The sequence below is a fragment of the Coffea arabica genome, chromosome 11c, assembly GCF_036785885.1.
Source record: "Coffea arabica cultivar ET-39 chromosome 11c, Coffea Arabica ET-39 HiFi, whole genome shotgun sequence".
Classification (NCBI taxonomy): Eukaryota; Viridiplantae; Streptophyta; class Magnoliopsida; order Gentianales; family Rubiaceae; genus Coffea; species Coffea arabica.
The window spans coordinates 39,383,771-39,403,818 of record NC_092330.1 but is presented as its reverse complement, the minus strand read 5'-3'; the positions used below and the strand labels follow the sequence as shown (position 1 = coordinate 39,403,818).

Sequence of the window (20,048 nt, the reverse complement as noted above, 5' to 3'; positions counted from 1 at the left end):
AAATATTAAAATATTCAATTTAATTAAACTCATTCGCACCCTTACATGCTAAGTTTAGCTTTATTTCCTTTGCAAGTATCTATTGTTCGCTTTTACTCGTTCGCAGTTCATATATTCTTCTCCATCTCTTTATCATTCCAATTGACGGGCCATCTTGGGGGGATCCAGATCCGATCGGCAAGACCCATTAAATTCTAAGAGTAGATTTTATCAGATAAGCACAACCATAGACGAGTCAGTCCAGACCTGGCCCAACCCATCTTGTGAAAAGCGGACAAAAACTTGAGATTTAAAAAACTAACTAACAGGGAAAACGTTCCGCAGAATTCGTGGAGAAGAGTGAATGACAAAACTATATGTCTAGCTTTTAATTCATTTTCTGGATCAAAACATATGCTTTATTGAAGGGGATAATTGCAGAAACCTCCCCTGAGATTTCTGACATTTGCATTGACCTCCCCTATGATTTGAAAAATTACACTAACCTCCCCTAAGGTTACTAATCTATTACAAATTCAGTCCAAACGATTAAAATATTATTTTAGGGAGTGAAATTAGAATTTTGTACCAAATTTGTCCTTTGTACTACATGTCCAATGAATGACAAAGTACTACAAATCAATTAACAATTAATAAACTTTAAGGAGTATAGTTTATAGGCAAATACGCATTACCTATTTAATGTATCGGCTTTTTATGGATATTTTACTTTCAAACATTTAATTTAATACAAATACTTCTCTCAAATACAGATTTGTATTTACTTTTATATATTTCATTTTTGTTAAATACAAAAACTACTAATCTTTCTTCCGTAAAAATATTAATATAACACTTTTCAATTTTAGTTACAAACATTTATGTATTTAACATAAATTAAATGAATCAGAATAAAATACTCATAAAGAGCCAATACGTTACTCATGTAATGGATGAAAGCCATAAAGAATTAATACTTTATGGGCCATTTCTTTTTTTAAAAAAATATTTAATTTATATTAAATAAATAACCTACCGATTTTCTTTTTGCAAAAATATTACTGTAAAAGTTTTGAATTTTACCTACAAACATTGATATATTTATCATAAATTAAATGTTTGAAAGTAAAATACCCGTAAAGAGCGGGTATTTTAAATGAGTAATGTGTGTTTGTCCATAAAAAGCCGGTAACTATTTAAAGTACCGGTTCTTTATGGGTATTTTACTTTAAAACATTTAATTTAATACAAATATTTAAACTCAAATACAGATTTGTATTTACTTTCAAATATTTAATTTTTATTAAATACAAAACCTACTAATCTCTCTTTCGTAAAAAATATTAATATAACACTTTTTCAATTTTAGTTACAAACATTTATGTATTTAACATAAATTAAATGATTCAGAATAAAATGCACATAAAAAGCGAATACTTTACTCATGTAATGGATGAAAGTCATAAAAAATTAATACTTTATGAGCCATTTCTTTTTTTTAAAAAATATTTAATTTATATTAAATAAATAACCTACCGATTTTCTTTTTGCAAGAATATTACTATAACATTTTTTGAATTTTACTTACAAATATTAATATATTTATCATAAATTAAATGTTTGAAATTAAAATACCCGTAAAGAGCCGATACTTTAAATGAGTAATGCGTGTTTGCCCATAAATTATACTCCTTAAAGTTTATTAATTGTTAATTGATTTATTATATTTTGTCATTCATTGAACATGTAGCACAAAGAGCAAATCTGGTATAAAATTCTAATTTCACTCCCTAAAATAATATTTTAATCATTTGGACTGAATTTGCAAAGGATTAGTATCCTCAGGGAAGGTTTCTGCAATTATCCCTTATTGAAGTTGCTATTTATTTTCATCCCTGATTCATTTCTACGTAATAAAATAGTAGTATTTCATGAAAACGCCAATGCATTTTTCATGTTCGGGACCAATAAAGCTAAATTATCTAGAAAAATTACGTCCCAATAACACCCTTTTTCTTATATGACAAAAGTTTGCCAATAGACAAGTATTCTTGAATTCTTAATCTTAAGCAGCTTACGTAGTAGCGTATGTTAAAGTTTCGAATCATAATTCATAAAATGTGACGGTATAAATTTAACATTGTTTAGTACCATAAGAAACATTATAGCTCATTTCGAGCTTTCTCACCAAAAAAAAAAAAAAGAAAAAAAAAAGAAAAGGGGGATTAAAGTCCACTTTAGTGTCATAAAAGTTAAATTCTAGAGGGAAAATGAAACAAGAAAATAACTTTAATATGTTTAATCAAAATCCTTTGCTTTCTAAAATTCCAATTACTGAACTAAGCTAGTGATTCGTGAAAGTAATCGTTCGATAATCCTTACTTAAAAGTTAAGGAAGAATAAAAATAAAGAAAATTTGAGATCACATTACAAAACGAACAAGTAATAATGCTCTCCAACCCAGATTATGTTCCACGGCAAAAATAGCATCATGTTAATATGTCTAGACAGCAGATACGGCAGAATGTTCAATGTTAGTAAAGCTTGATCAACCTAACCTTACGATGATAGTGGCATCAATGAAATTAGCAGTTTAGCATCATGCACAACAACTATGCCATAAAACGAAGTACTGTATTAGAAAAATTCCTATTTAGAGGATTAGTTCCCAAAAAGAAGAAGGGGGGAGAAGAAAAAACCTCCTCTACAGAATCTCACATCAACCACAGACAAGCAAAACCTTCTACGTCTTTACCAACCATTTTGATCATTGACTTGCTACTCCGCATGCATCTTCAGACACAGAAGGCGAGTCCGAAACAGAATCAGCTGTCTCATGGGATGGTGACACGTCCGCTCCTCTCAACTCTTCTATCATTTTCGCTACATAGTTCATCTTTGGCCTTTGATCCGGTGAGGCTGTAGAACAAGCCATTGCTATCTGCAACAACCCCACCATTTCTTCCTCAATGTCCTTGTATCGCATCAACTCCAAATCAAACACTTCAGCAGTCCACTCCTCCCTCACCACAGATTGCACCCATCTTGGTAAATCAATGATGCCAGTGTATCCTGTCCCGTGTCCCCCATTGTCCACGATGGAGGGACATTTCCCCGTAAGCAGCTCCAACAATAGGACCCCAAATGAGTACACATCGGATTTCTGAGTGAGTTTTCGGCTATCCAGGGCGGCTTCAGGGGCCCGATAGCCATTGGATCTTGAAGCTGTTGAGGGCAAGGCAAAGGCTGAGAGGCCAAAATCAGATAGACGGGCGTTGCCGGTTTTATCGATTAGGACGTTTGTTGATTTGATATTACCATGCATGAGCTTAAGGGTCTTGCATGAGCTGTGAATGAAAGCTAGTCCTCTTGCTGCTCCAGCAGCAATCTTGAGTCTTGTGGTCCAGTCCAGCGGGGTTCTTCCAGGACCTCTATTCCCTGGGATACAAAAGAAAATTTCAATGTACACGAAATTTCATGTTAAATAATCATTAACTGCTCCTGTACGGTGATACATGATTATGAAGGTTTAACATATAGTGCTGTAGCTCACTACATTACACAAGAAAATAACAAAGACTGAAGAAAGGGACAGACAAATAGGGGGTGGGATGCTGCACACTGCTTGATGGAACAACACTAAGAATGTCTTCCAATGAAACAATTGCTGCCCCATGAGAACTTATGCTAACCAACAAGAGGCGGTCCCCTTCACATTAAAGATATTGTATCAGAAATGGGGCTACTTAGCACCCAATTTGTAGGAAGAACCGAGTTTTATCTACAACTTTTGACAAATGAGTTCAAGACAAAAGCTGGCTTCCAAATTTCCATCATAATGGCCGTCTTTGTCCAATGTAAAGTACATTATGCAGCTTTGATTACTTAGCCAGAAGAGGGTGAAAACAAAGGAGGATATTATATCAAATGCGCCTTAAGACCCTAGTCCACTGTTAAGCTGTTCCCCTCGCTCCATGTGTGAAATATGTCACGCTCCCGTGGCTTCTCTCTCCATTCCCACACTTTTGGATGACGTTGAAATAAGGCACCCAATTTGGCCAGCTTGAAAGCCTATTATTTTATAAATTGGCTTTTCACTAATACCACCTGCCTATCTTGTATCTGAATGGCAAAATGATTCCACGAGACTCGACATTGTGTGCAATATTATGGCAATAATCAAATTTTAGGCTAGAAATTGAACCATAATCTGAACCATGGTAATCTGCAGCCATAATACACCTTATCTACATTTGCTCTCACCAGTGCCTCTACCCCTCAACACAAAATACTCGGCTGCGTTTGGATTGAGTGTTTTTACACTTGTTTTTAAAAAACTGTTTTTCACATTCCAAATGCTACAGTAATGTGTATTTCAAAAACAACTTCAAAAACACCATATCCAAACAATATATCAAAAATAACTCCAAATATATTTCAATTATGTATATTTAATTTATATATTTTAATAAGTATATTTCAATTTGTATATTTTAATTATGTATTTTAATATGTATATTTCAATTATATTTTAATATATTTTAATATGTATATTTCAATTATGTATTTTAATATGTATATTTCAATTATGTATATTATATATATTATATTAATATAAATATATTTATTTCAATTATGTATAATATTATATATATTATATCAATTGAAATAAATATTATATATTTATATAAATACATTTATTTATATATAAATTTATAAATATATTTATTCAATTTTGTTTTATAATATATATTAATATATGTTAATATGTATATTTCAATTATGTATATTATACATAAATTATATTAATAATAATGTATATTATATATATTATACATTTATATTAATATACATAATATTAATTTTACATTTATACATAATATTAATACATGTATACATTTATATTAATTATATTAATACATTTCTACATAATATTAATATATATTTATAATTTATTAATTTATACATTTATACAATATTCATTTATAATTTATACATTTTTAATAATATACACTTATACATTTAAATATACATTTATATTATGTATTATATATATTAATACATTTATACATTTATATTAATATACATAATATTAATTTTACATTTATACATAATATCAATACATATGTACATTTATATTAATTATATAAATACAATTCTACATAATATTAATATATATTTATAATATTTTAATTTATACATTTATAATATTCATTTATAATATATACACTTATAATTTATAATATATTTATAATATTCATTTATAATTTATACATTTATAATAATATACACTTATACATTTATAAATATATTTATATTATGTATTATATATAATATAATACATTTATATATTTTTATATGAATATATAAATATATTTATTGATAAATATCTTAAATGTATTATAAATGCATATTTATATAAAAATATATAATTTATAATTTGTACATTTATATAATATTCATTTATAATTTATTCATTTATAATAATATACATCTATACATTTGTAAATATAAATGGATTATAAATGCATAAATGTATATTTATATAAAAATATAAAAATTATAATATTCTAAAAATACTCAAAAATGTGTTTCAAAAATACCTCTAAAAATAATCCAAAAAAATCTACAGTAAAAGTTTTTCATATAATTTTTGAAAAACAACCTCAAAAACAACTAATCCAAACGGACTTGTTTTTCAGATTCAAAATGCTACAGTGGTGTTTTTGAAAAACAAACCCAAAAACAGCTAATCCAAACGGAGCCCTCATTTGAGATTCAAATTCAGTTTCAAAGACTGAGATGGTGATTCTACGAGTAAATGCCTACTCAGATTTCAAAGCCTAAAACATTTAAGAATCAATTCAAACTCAGTTTCAAAAAGACTGATATGGTGAATCTACCAGTAAATGCTTACTCAGATTTCAAAGCCTAAAACATTTAAGAATCAATATGCCAGCCATAAATACCAGAGCCGAACACTACTACAGAAACCCCATGTGCACCACCAATATCTAAATCATATAAATATTCTATAAAATTCTCAACTATCCATATATCAGACATAAAATTGAGCAGAATATTTAAACTGCACTTTTAAACAGTAACCATTTTTTATTGGCAACATAACTAGACCCCACCACCAAAAAAATATAGACGTACATGCCAAAAAAAATCCAACAGAGAAAAAAGTGCTTACCATGAAGAAGCCAAAACAAATTTCCATTAGGCATGAAATCATAGACCAACAATTTTTCTTCACTAGCAAAATAATAGGCTTTCAAGCTGACCAGATTTGGGTGCCTAAGCCTTCCGAGAACCTCCATTTGCTGCTCAAAATCTTTTCTCCCATTCACAGACATTTCTTTTAATCTTTTCACTGCTACAACATTCCCATCATCCAATATTGCCTTATAAGCAGTCCCAAAACCCCCTTTGCCCAACATTTCAGCTGAGGCCCTAAGCAAGTCCTCCAGCTCAAACCTCTTTGCCCCCTCGAAGAAGACCATTTTGCCCCGCTCAAACCCGGACTGGGCCAAGTTCGGATACGGGCTTGACGAGTATACGATCTTTTCCACTTCTGAGCTGGTTTTTTGATCCATTTTCTTCGACTTCCTCCAGAAGTAACAGTAGAATAGAAGGCAGGCTAAGGCCAGGACCAAAACATCGCCCATTATCAAGGCGATTATTTCCCCTTTGGTCATTTTATTCCCTCCGCTACGGCGAGTTTTTCCCGTTCTAGTCGGCGACCCGTATTCCGGAACTGAGGTGGGAGAAGATGCTACAGTAGAAGGGTTTCCTCCCCCGGGACCCAACGGAGATGCTATAGCTCCGGAAGAAGTTCCGGGTCGAGTCGGGTCACTCCTTACAGACGAACAAATCGGCAATGGCGCCCCACAAAGCATAAGATTCTTCCAAAATGCTGATTCCGGGAAGCCCGAGAGCGAATATGGTATCGGACCCGACAATTTGTTGCAGGAAACGTTGAAGTCTTGAAGATTAGGCACGTTGAGACCCGATATTTGCCCCGAAAACCCGTTTACCTCAAGACGAAGAGTTAACAAGTGGGTCATATGGTTCACTTTAGTGGCCGGGATAACGCCGGAGAGGTTGTTGAAAGACAGATCGAGACGGTAGAGGCGGGTGAGAGACGTTACAGAGGCCGGAAACTCGCCGGAGAACTGGTTGTGAGATAAGAAAAGTAGCTTAAGTGAGGTGAGGTTCGAGAGGTTAGGAATGGGGCCGGAGAAATGGTTATATTTGAGGCTGAGAACTCGGAGCTGAGTTAAGCGAGTGAGGGGTTCGAAGGAGTTTTTGAGATTGAGGCCTTCGAGAACGAGGTGGCTGACCCGGTTGTGAAGGCAAGAAACGCCTGGCCACGTGCATGGGTCGGTTTTGGAGGTCCATTGAGAGAGGGTGTTGGAGTAGTCTGAGGAGGACTTGAAGGCTAAGAGCGGAGCTAAATCTGGGTTTTCGAAGGCGTCGAGGTTAAAGAAGCAGAAGCTAAAGAGGAAAAGGAGGGAAAATGCTACATGGGGTTTTAGTCTTGTCATGGTCGAGGAGGAGGAATGGCCGTATTGGGGTGGCTGGCCACTGATGGTGGTGCTGGTGGTTATTTACGTTTAATGCGGTTTGTTGAGGTGTAATGAGCGAGGGAGGGATGGAGGGAGTGGGAGGAAGAGGAGGAGATGGAAGGACTGGAAACTGAAAAAGCATTAAGAATGGCAGCGTGGAGTGTGGAGTGTGTGACTGTGTGTGAGGTGTGACTTTGTCTGTTGCTGGATTTTATGACACTGTAAAAATTTACTGGAAAATGAACTTTACCATGGTAAGAAGGGAAATATGTAAATAAATTTTTTTTTTTTTTTTTTTTTTTTTACAATGTAGCATGAAGTAACTCCAAATTCCAAACCAGCTTAGCAAAATTGGTTTCATATTTTGCAAAAAAAAAAAAAAAAAATTATAACCGGCCATTAAAACGTTAACAAGATTAAAGTTGAGGTATGTTGCCGCGCATAGGAAAAAGGAAATGAAAGAACAAACATAAGTTTGGGTGTTTCTCATAAGAATATAACAGACTTTTTTGTTTTTCAACATCATAGGTACGGATTACCCTTTTTTTTTTTTTTCTTTTTTCGTCCAACAGCATAGTTTTATATTTTGAATTTAAACGAGCTTCTTTGTTAAGCCAAAATTTCACGAGTTTTATATTCAAGAACGGTCACTATGTTTAAAAAAAACTTCTCCATTAAGAAAAAAGCTGAAATATGTCTTCCTTTTTTTTGTTGTAAATAAAATTACAAACAAGCTTAATAGAACTTTAATTTAATTGAATTGAGCTAAATTCAATTTTATCAAACTCAAATTTGAGCCGAATTTGAGATTTTAACGTGAAACTCGAAAGAAATTTTGGTGACACATGCTTTGTAATACAATTAAGGGCATATGATGAAGAGTTGTTATGGGATGAGAGAGGCAACGGTACGATGCAAACTTTGTGAGTCTGTGCAGGGGAGAGCTGCAGAAATGATGGGATGGCCCAAAGGCTTGATTTGCCCTTTGCGATAATTTACCGTACTTCCATGCCATTTTCCGACACCGCATGCTCTGCATCAGTTTTCTAACGGAGTGCAACGAGTCGAGTCGAGATTTGATCTCGATACAATTTTATTAAAATCGAACTCGAATTCATAATTTCAAACTCGAGTTTGAAAAAATTAAAAATAATTATTTTATATTTTTAAAAAATAAATAATATAATATTTTTTTAATAAATAATAAAATATTAAAATATATATGTAATTTTATTATTAAAATAAAATATATATATACTTAAAATAAAAAAATATATATATTTAAAATTAAAAAAATATATATATATATATACTCGAACTCGCGAGTCTAACGAGGTTAATATTAGACTCGCTTAATATTTTGAATTCGAGTTCGAGCTCGATTTCGAGTGGAGCTTGACTCAAGCCGCTCGCGAGCCGGCTCGATTCGTTTGCAGCCCAGTTTTCTTAGTGCTTACTAAACCTGAATTACTAATGTTTCATTGATTTTTTTTTTTTTTGCGTTGACTACAAAAACTCACCTTTGAAATCAGTAAACATGCAGTTTACTAATTCATTTACTGCTTCCTAGCAGGCCAAAGCCAGGCATTTCATTTGGACCTTATCTTACTGGAATTTGGAAGTCAATCAATCAAACCATCGTGGCAAGGAAGTCCATCTCATATTAAGTGTTAACACAAAATTTGTAGGTTCTCAAAATGAGAAGATTTTATTTTTAATAAGAAAATGAAACGTGTTTTATTTGTTTTTCGGTTTTTTTTTTTGTCAAAATAACGAAAAACATACAAGCAAATGTGCATCGGAAACTGGTTCTCACTTGTGCCTTCCTATGTTTTATTATCATTTGTACCTTTTCTTCCCAAACTGTTCCCACCCGTCTCATCCATATATTGAGTAGGTGTAATATGTCATAAAAATTTCTTTCCTTAAAAATGTGTTTTTACCTAAGCTTACCCTTTTTCTTATTCTATATATCTAATTATAGAAAGCAATTTGGTAACCTTACGCCAAATTGTACACAATATATTTTTCTAATTATAGAATAAAATGGTTGTCGGGAAACATTCCACTGGCCTTCTCGAAAGGATTACACAAGATTTTGCAACTTAAAAAACCAAACCCTTAAAATGGAGCGGCTGTAAGTATAGTAGAAAGGACCCACTTTCTGTAAATTATGACTGATGCAGTAAATTTGAACACGATTAGAAAATAGGCTATGCTGGTTTTATTCCAAAAGCTAAATTGGAAACCCCAAAAAAAAAAAAAAAAAAAAGTGGAGTTACAGCAATAATAATAGAACCTTGAGACCTTTACAAAGCATCGCCAGCGACAAGAATAAAGCGTCTGGCTTTTGCTTCTTTCGAAGTTCTCAATCAAAACTGAAAAGCTTTTTCGTTCAATCTTCTGGAGCTCCTCCTCTAGGCTCTAGATGATGATGTTCTTTAATCATGGCGGTCACTAATCCACTCAAAACGACTCAACGCAATCAGATTTCGATAAATATGATGATTTCGGGACAAACTACAAAGTTAGAATTTGTGACCCACTTTGCCTAGAGCGTAGCATAAAAGATTGATTAGTCCACATAAAGCCTCGAAGAACAAATTGGCAAAGAAAAGAAAAAGGCAAAGTCACGAGACCAAAAAGTAAGGAAGAAGCTAATTAGGTTTATGATGTAGAAGTGTGTATTGCATTATATATTTTTTTCGAGTTCCACGGCTAAATCATTTTGGTCTAAGGAGAAAGAGAGAGTTGGGAGTGTTTGATTAGGTTTATGATTGTTTAATATGGGACAGAATTTCCCATGATGGCTTGCATATCTCTTTTTGTCTCTGTTGTAGGACATCCTTGTCATCTAATTTATGTTTTCAAATGGCACTTTAATATAATATGGTCAAACCTCATTTTATAGTTTTGTTTTTCTAACAAGTTCATTTTTTTTTATTTTTTATTTTTTGGGCTGAGCGTCTAGGAAACTAATTGATTGCTATATCCTTTAATGCTAACGCCAATATTTGGAGGCCGCGAGTGGAATAGTCCACGTAATTTTAACTGCAGTAACTAGCAACATAAGTTTCACATGATCAAAATGGAACAAACTCATAAATGATTATCTTGAATTAACGAAATATACTTGGTCATGTGATAATCAAAATTGCAGGGGATCATGTACTCTGCCAACAAATACAACTCTTGGTTCTGTAACACTAGTACACTACTACTACAAAAACTAGATATCACATTTTCTCCTCGATACACTCACAACCGAATATCATTCCAAGTTTGAATTATTTCGTTCACACAACTTGAAAAAAGGGACTCGCTCGTACAATACAAGTCAGTGTTTTAAAACTCGGACTGGACACTCGATTGTGTTCAAGGTACAAACATCATTGAGTTCAATTGATTAGATTCAGATGAAAAAAATATTAAAGAAGCAAATGATGTCATAAATATATAATAAAATACATATATATGTATATTAATATATATATGATGTCATAAATATATAATAAAATACATATATATGTATATTAATATATATATATATATATATGCGTGTGTGTATGTGCACGCACGTTCTTATGTATTTACTAAATTTGATTTTACGCTTTAATTGCTATATTATAAATTATAGGTGTGTGATGTCATCGTACAAGTCTAACGTTTAGTTGTGATTTCTTCCTTTGTTTCTTTATTAAGTTCAATACTAGTAAGAATTTGTAAAAATAGACTATTTAACTAACCGAATAGAACAATACGGTCCAAATTAGAAAACATGATGGAAAGAAGGGGAACAAGGGGGGAAAAGAGAATGTCGGAGGGCCCTAAAAGTCATAAAATCTACTAGGTGGCCACGTAGACAAGACACCGGAATCATGTTCCAATTTGGCAATGAATTTAAATCAGTGGATAATTTCGAAATAAAGATCACATGAAAAGACAATACTGCCCATCCTGACGGCTTCAAGCCTGCGAAGCAGTGAGCTCTCTTTTCAGGCCTAGAAGGGAAGAGTGATGTTCGTTTTCTGCCTTTGTGAGGTGTTTATATCAGTAGATGGGATGATAGTCTAGCCATATGGTTGGGTATTTTTAGATGAGAGTGGCGGAGTGATGATGGAGAAATTTTTCATCGTAGTGGATGTTGCTTTAGGAATGCGTTTACAGAAGCTCTAAAGTCTATTATGGGATGATTTTGGGCGTTTGATGATGAAGGTGGCGATCGCCATGGCTGGGTTCTTTTATTAGTGTGCAAAATTGTCATAAAACTATATCAAAATTAGATTGAAGCCTCTGGAGTCAATTTTGGACTGCAAATATCATCTGCCTTGGAGATCTGCAATTTTGTTTGACCACTGCAGATTTGCAATCACCATTTCTCAATCTGCAAAAGACACAGGAAAGAACCTGGATGCAATGGATAATTTCTCTTTTGTCGGTTCATATTTCTCGATGCTTACAAGTAATTATCAAGAGAATTTATGCAGGTGAATTCCGTAGACTCCATTATAGTTATGAACTATAATTAGCAGTAATAAGGAAAAAGAACCATCAAGTTTTTTTAACCAAATAGAGAAGGCGCAAACTTGTAAAATCAAGAATCAAGTTTTCAGGCACCTCTAGAAGTCTGAAACAAGTAAATCATAAAAACGTGGCTTTTACATCTATAGAAGCTTAGCGTCTTCGTTTACTCGCCGTTAGAGGCGTGAAGCGGGAGCTCCTGCTTTCGGATTGAAAATTACGCTGAGGAATTTTAGCAGAAACACGAGTCCACTACATCTTTTGGTGAAAAAGCTAATATTACAAAAAATTATGAGACTGTTCCAGACGTGTATATTGTTGAAGAATCATCTGATGCTCTTGCTGGAGAAGACAAGAAAGGTTTGGGAGGGGTTTCCAAGGCCTGGAGGTTCCCTTCTAACATCTCCACAACCTTAGTCATTGATGGCCTGTTGACAGGATCAGTTTGTATGCACCACAAGCTTACAATTATCATTTTCCTCGCAAGTTCGTTCTCCTCTTCATTGGAAATTCCATGCAGTCCGAGGTCTTGTTCACCTCGATCTAGTCTTGCATAAATCCAATGAGGAAAGTATATTTCACTGCTATGATCTACTACTCCAACATCAATGTTCTTTCTCCCACCAACCATCTCGAAAACCATCATCCCGTAGCTATAGACATCTGACTTATGAGATACCCCTCCAATGTTTTTGCAAAAAACTTCAGGAGCAATATATCCAACTGTCCCTCGTGCGCCCAGTATTGAGACGATGCTCTCGTTTTGAAGGCAGAGTTTAGCAAGGCCAAAATCAGAGATTTTGGGACAGAAGTTTTCCATCTAGGAGGATGTTGTGAGGCTTTATGTCAAAATGGAGTATTCTGGTATTGCAACCACGATGCAAATACTCCAGTCCTCGAGCTATGCCTACTGCAATTTTGTACAGAATTTGCCATCCCAGTTGACGGTTTGTCAAGGATTTTCCACCATAAATGAATTTCTCAAGGGATCCATTAGGCATGAATTCATATACGAGAGCTCTTTTGCGACCCTGAAAACAGAAGCCCAATAGAGTTACAACGTTGATGTGGGAAGTCCTGCTAATACTTGCAACCTCGTTAACAAATTCTTCTCCACTTCCTTTCAATTCCTTCAAAACTTTTACTGCCACAGGACTTCCATCTTCCAACTTTCCTTTGTACACACACCCATAGCCGCCTTGGCCTAGCTTGATCTTGAAGGAGTCAGTCATCTTCTTTACCTCAGAGTAGTGGTACCTTTTGGGTGCCAGTGATCCATAGTCCTTGAGAAAGTCTTCAACATTTTGGAACTTCTCCCTTTTACTCCAAATGCGCAGAAATGAATGCTTCCTTTGGAAGAAGTAGGCAAGAATTACTAAAATCCCAAGACCACCAGCAGAAGCAGCTGTATGTAGAACAAGAGCACGTTAAACAAAATTCCTACTAATTAGAGGGCTAAATTTTCCTTTATTGTTTGGATAACTTTTTGAATGAAAGTCGAGGCATATGGGGCGACGAAGATTTGACAAACCACCAATAGTGTGCATGCAAACCAAAATAAGATGTTAGGTTGGAAGGCAATAAGAAGGCTTAGAAAGTGTGAGCTTGAAAGAGGCAATGGCCAAGATTGATTACCTGTTGCCACTACAATGACCAAATGTTTCTTTGTTCCTGCAAGTTGTCGTTTGATAATCAGTTTTCCGTTGCAATAAAAATCTCAGGCTTGTAATGAAATATTCAGTGAGACCTCCATAAATAACTGGCATGTATAATACGCTAAATGCTAAGTGGAGAATTAGTCACTCATCCAAAGTGCATGCATTAAACAAAGTGCAGCTTTGCAATTCACATTGTAACATTGAAACTTATGAAAGAGTAGCAGAGTAAAGAAGATCATATGAGAAACAACTAGTAGGTAATGCGTTTTTATTCGTGCTTGTTCCTTTGGATTCATTATTGAGCACCATTCTAACCGTCAAGAGTTTTTGTTGAGTCTCTGTTACTCCCTTGAAAAAGAATCAAAGTTTTCGTTAAAATTGAGATGGATGGTGCATGATCACTAGCAAATCAGCAAGTACTGAAGTGGATTTAAGCCCCTTTAACTAATATCCAAATGTAAAGTCATTTACTAATCGAATCACGCTATAAATTTTGATCTTTTTTTCGCCTCCTCATTTCTTATTTACTTATAAAAAAAAACACACACACACACACACTCACGGAGGGACGAGCGTGCACAGAGAGACGCGCAGAATAAGAATGCTAACTTGCTAACATTAATCCTTAGGTTTGAAATGACTTTGATTAAAGGGGGTCGATCTAGTTGAAGATCAAGCAGAGGAAAGAGTTTGAGCTACCCAAAAAAATGACTTACATGAGGAAATGACATCCAAAAAAATTTTCACCTTAGAAGTACTAAATTGTAAACAGAACAGAACAGAGCACAGGTAAATGTATCCAGGCTTAAGTATATTGCATATTCAAGTATCTAGGATATTAGTTGATACGACAGCTTCTGATGTCTAACCATTGCTAACCTTTTCCAGAATAGCCACAACGCGGATCCCAGGGCAGCCTCCAGTCAACCAGACACTCGCGTCCTTCATCGCCACAAGTATAGCAATCTTCAGACAGATGCCACTCAAGATCGAACTCAGCCGTGAATAAATGAAAAAAGTCGGTGATCTCCGAGTAGTTGTCGCTGGAAACCATTGGAAGAGTGACATTGGTACAGAATGACGGAATGGTTTTATTAGGGTATAATGTTGGAGCATGATGTTGTGGAGTTTGATAGTAAATGGTGAAGCCATTATCAGGCTCAACACATTCGTCATAGTGTTTGTATCCGGTGAAATAATCAGCTGGGTTATGGCTTGTTTCGGGGTTTTTTAGTGCATCCGTAGAGCGTGATATTTGGCACAATCGAATATGAAATGGAAGAAAAGTTTGGAAGAGGCATAACACCATGGTCGAAAAATTCGCAACTTCGATCACGCAAAAGATGTTCAAGGTTGTGGTCGTGGAGCGTGATCGCAGAGTTGCCTATGGCTAAAGCTTCAACCCATTGATCTGCTGCAAAGTCAAATACAATTGTTGGAGATGGCTTTGCCTCACAGTTGAGCTTGAGAAAGCCACAATGAGGATAATGTGACGAATGGAAGAAAGGGAAGCCTACCCCACTAAGGTTTCCACAATTAAAACTCTCTGGGCAAGTAGTATCTTCTTCAGCCGAGACGGAGAGAGGCAGGACATGAGAAATCAAAAAGAAACCCAGAAACAATCCAAAACCCATACTCAAAACTTGCTATCTATTATCTGGCAACATACCAAAGCGAAACAGAGAACCTATGGGAAATCAAATCACGAGGAATACTTTAATTTTAATACGCTAAGCTTCAGGTACTCTAAGTAACGACGAGAAAGGAAAAACCAGCTCCATCCTTGTCACGCCAGTTGACTTGTGGAAATTTTAACGAAGACTTATGGAAAATTGCTGGTTGGTCCATATGAAAGGCAGGAATTTTCCATCCCATTTTCCACGATGACTTAAACCACAGAAAGACTTGACTTGCTTGACTCTTCAACAAAGAAAGTGCACTTCACGTTTTTGAACCACAGAACTCTAACCTTATGTGGGCCTCAGAAAATTGTTTCTTGGTATGCATTAACAACAATGTGTATAGATGGTTTTAACAACTCTGTTTCAGGTCATCTTGATTGATCATCGAGAATTGAGTTCCCAGATCAGCTAATTGGATGTGTGATCTCATCTCTACCTAATTTTATATCATTGTTCCGTAATAAGAATCAGTCAAGACACATTCAGAAAAAGTTGAAGGTGACATCAAAACCAGGAAGCTTCTTGTTTACATTTTTTTTTTTGTTTTCCCGTACTGGAGAAGACATGGAGATTATTTGAAACTGCCCCTTCTCCCAAAAGTTCTCAAGGACTTGACTGATGTAGCGTAGCTTATGGCACCCCGTCCTTGTGGCACCACCGGGGCCAAAATCAAAAGCAAAAGAAGAAATAGACACAAAGGAAACAAGAAAAGAATTCCTTGTCAATTTCATGCAAATCTGTCACAAGAATTGATTTTTAACAGCCAATCACGCACCTAATCTCCACAATCTCTATACCACTAGCTAGATTGTGGAACGTGGAACACAACCTGCCCCAACAAAATTAAATGGCTGTGAAAAAGAAGGAAGAAGTGAAACAGAAAGAAACATTCTTGATCAATAAAATTAGCAGAATCATGACTGCCAAGGTGAGAAAAATGAAAGTTGCTGCCTAATTATGTACCATTAACAGACACAAAATGATGAACTTGCTATTAGTGAACTTGCTATTAGTAAGGTTTCCACAATTATAACTCTCTGGGCAAGTAGTATTAGTGAACTTGCTATCTTCTTCAGCCGAGACCGAGAGAGGAAGGACATGAGAAATAAAAAAGAAACCAAAAAACAATCCAAAACCCATACTCAAACTTCCTATCTATTACCTAGCAACCTACCAAAGCGAAACAGAGAACCTAAGGGAAATCAAATCGTGAGGACTACTTTAGTTTTAATACGCTAAGCTTCAGGTACTCTTTAAGTAACGACGAGAAGGGAAAAACCAGCTCCATCTTTGTCACGCCAGTTGACTTGGAAATTTTAACGAAGACTTGTGGAAAACTGCTGGCTGGTCCATATCAAAGGCAGGAATTTTCCATCCCAATTTCCACGATGACTTAAACCACAGAAAAACTTGACTCGTTTGACTCTTCAACAAAGAAAGTGCACTTCACACATACAATTAGCTGATCTGGGAACTCAATTCACGATGATCAATCAAGATGACCTGAAACACAGAGTTGTTAAAACCATCTATACAAATTGTTAATGCATACCAAGAAACAATTTTCTGAGGTCCACATAAGGTTAGAGTTCTGTGGTTCACGTTTTTGATCATCGTGAATTGAGTTCCAAGATAGGAAGGATTATGTACTGCATCCAGAATGACGAACAACCACGAAAGAAGATTTTGATACTGCCAATTAAGAAACAAATGCAGGCAGAACAAATAATAAAAGAGCATTAAAATGCATTTTTTAGAATAGGCACAACGCAGATCTCCGGGGCTGACTCCAGTCAGTCAGACACTCAATGTCCTTCAAGTTGACAATTAGAGCAATTTTCAGAGAGATGCCACTCAAGATCGAACTCAGCAGTCAATAACTGAAACAAGTCGGCGTTCTCTGAGTGATTGTCGCTGGAAACCATTGGAAGAGTGACATTTTTACAGAGTGATTGAATGTCTCCACTGAAGTTCAGTATTGGAGCCTGATGTTGTGGAGTTTGATAGTAAATGGTGAAGCCATTATCAGGGCCGTCACATTCGTCATGTGTTTGGTATCTGAAGAAATAATCAGCTGGACTCTGGCTTGTTTCGGGGTTTTTAGTGCGTCTGTAGAGCGTGATATTTCGCAGAATCGAAAATGAAATGGAAGGATACTTTGGAAGAGGCTTAATATCATAGCCGAAAAATTCGCAACTTCGATCACGCAAAAGATGTTCAAGGTTTGTGGTCGTGAAGCGTGATCACAGAGTTGCGTATGGCTAAAGCATCAAACCAGATCTGCTACAAATTAATACCATTGATTGTCGCTAGAAAGATTCGTTGCTTCTGAATTTTTAAAACACAAATCCAGCTCATTAAGGAGCGTGATAAATAATACCAAAAGTTCATCTGCTTTAGAGATAGGATCTTAAATTCTTTGGATGCAAAAGGAGGGAAAAAAAAAATACTACCACTCTGTTTCAGGTGATATTAGGTGATTTGGATCAGCAGCAGCAGCAGGAGGAGGAGGATTATTCTGGGATCAAAATGTACTTATTACCTATTCATGCCTTTTCAATGTTAGACCCGGAAAGAGATCCTCGAATATAAACAAATCTAGTAGATATCACATTCACAAGGTGGGAAAGAAAATAAACTGGCCTGGAATTCACGTCTTTTCTTAAGTTCATTGTTTGTGAAAATTCAGACAATTTGTGTGACACCTTCCACATGAACTCCCCTAGGTAAAGCCCACTAAACGGATTACACTAATAACTTAAACTAATATATCAGAAGACCATGACGCAGATTAGTATTCCTATTAATCAGTTTAATCAATAGGACAGCAGATCAAATGGCTGCTCAAACAATGGACACAAGAGCAACTTTTCTAGAGGGCAAGCCTGATGTGAAGTTCAGTGAATTCACTTGAATTTTGCAGCAATATATGATAATGAACCCTTTTGGAGAAAATACTCATAAAGGGGTCAAAGTACTTACGAGGTTTACAATTCCCCAAATGAGGACTATCAGGGCAAAAACACCGCATGCGATCATCGGTTTCATTGAAGCCACAACGACCACCACTTCGCTCACATTCGCTGCAGTCAGCTACTTTCCAGTTCAACAGAAATCCCTTTCTCAACAGCCCTTCATAGTCTACAATCCCGTTTCCTCCATTTTTATCAACTTCCACAGGTGCCAAGACATTTGTGTTACATTCTTGGAGTGCAATGTTCAAGTTTTTATCCTCTCCTAACATTACCAGACCCAAATCCTCTCTATTAAAAGGATCACAATAATCAACTTTGTAGCTGGAAAGTACCTCAGGCAGTTTGCTATTGCAGTTTGATAGCAAATGAAGTCTTGAAGTATCAACTATACCGAGCTGAGAGTCTTCTGATATATTTCTAATCTGTGGTAGACAACCTCCGACATTTGAAACTGCCTCGTTGTGTACCCGAAAAGTTCGATTCTCATACTGAATGTTATCAATCACATAGACATCTTCGGTTAAATGAATCGCTGGAGAGTTGCTGCAAGTGAGTTCAAATCCAGGGTGGCCACAATAGGATTCTTGCAGACCTCGAATGTGGAATGGAAACTTTATGCTGAGATTTCCACAAGCTTTTGGAACACATGCTTCATACTGGTAATGAGCAGCAGAGGACTTTTCTACCAGAAGGATGAAAAAGAATATGCATAAGTTAAAGAATTCTACGGAACTATACATGCCACTAGAGCTTTGGTGCACCTGGAATCATGAACTAATGGAAGATATTGAGTCAGAGAGATCAGAAGATAACTGGTTTATTACATTATTGTGGTCGGAAAGAAATAAACTCAGAAGGAAGGTAGAGAATTTGAATGCGAGTATATGAAAAGAAGATGGATTGACTTAGTAAATGGACTGTGACACAAGTGGCTGGCTGTCCATGTCTGCCTTATATCTTAGACTAATGGATTTACAATATATAGCAGTTGAAAACTGGGGAAAAAAAAAACGGATTTCTATTTTTTATATGTCATAAGAAAATTTGATGAATTGACTGCTCTTCTTGTGTCCGATATATTGAACGTCCACAGCATTGATTAATGATGATACACTTGAAAGGGAAAAGTCAGTTTATAGTCTGACAGACATCTCTTGCTTTCGAAATGCCCTTTTGAGTTTTAAGAAGAAAAGAGCAATTACTACCCGGTTGATCTTGGCCATGAGGCTACTGTTTTTTCGCATTTACGACTCATTTAGTTATGAAAAGCCCCTTCAACTTGCGAAGAACCTGTAGCCTGTAGAGCAAGTGGAAGACGGTAACAAAGTCAGTGGTCCATTTTGCAAGTATATGTCCAGTACTTTATTGATTCTGTTGATTGAATGGCGCATTCTAGAGCTCATTCTACACGTCTGCTGAAGCTGAAGGGAATAGGTTTCACTTTTGAGCAGAAAAATGTGCTTTGAGATTCAAGATTTAGAAATTGAAGAGGATTATGCTACAGATGCATACTTGAATACGATGCACTTACCAACTATTATTGGTATTCTGAGATGTGATTTTCTGTGGGCCCTCTGAGACAATTGGACCATGAAGTTTGAGAACTGCATACCATGGTCATTGATCAAGTTTTCTAGTAATTTTTAATTCTCATTATTA

At 35.4% G+C, this 20,048-nt stretch overlaps 1 protein-coding gene and 1 pseudogene across 1 annotated transcript; both read right to left on the bottom strand.

The window, feature by feature from the left end:
* Positions 1-2,594: 2,594 nt before the first annotated feature.
* On the bottom strand, positions 2,595-7,728 carry LOC113716213 (probable leucine-rich repeat receptor-like protein kinase At1g68400). The gene is made up of 2 exons (XM_027240510.2): positions 6,179-7,728; positions 2,595-3,417 (listed from the first exon to the last, which is right to left on the bottom strand). The coding sequence occupies exons 1-2, from the start codon at positions 7,530-7,532 to the stop codon at positions 2,747-2,749; spliced, it is 2,025 nt and encodes a 674-aa protein (XP_027096311.1). The 5' UTR covers positions 7,533-7,728; the 3' UTR covers positions 2,595-2,746.
* A 4,411-nt stretch (positions 7,729-12,139) lies between these two features.
* On the bottom strand, positions 12,140-19,341 carry LOC113715468 (LEAF RUST 10 DISEASE-RESISTANCE LOCUS RECEPTOR-LIKE PROTEIN KINASE-like 2.1; annotated as a pseudogene).
* Positions 19,342-20,048: the final 707 nt, after the last annotated feature.

Excerpts from the sequence above, each read along its gene's own strand:
- LOC113716213 (XM_027240510.2), bottom strand. The coding sequence starts at position 7,532 with ATGACAAGACTAAAACCCCATGTAGCATTTTCCCTCCTTTTCCTCTTT. Across the intron at positions 3,418-6,178 it reads TTTGTTTTGGCTTCTTCATG|GGAATAGAGGTCCTGGAAGA; the intron begins GTAAGCACTTTT and ends TTTGTATCCCAG.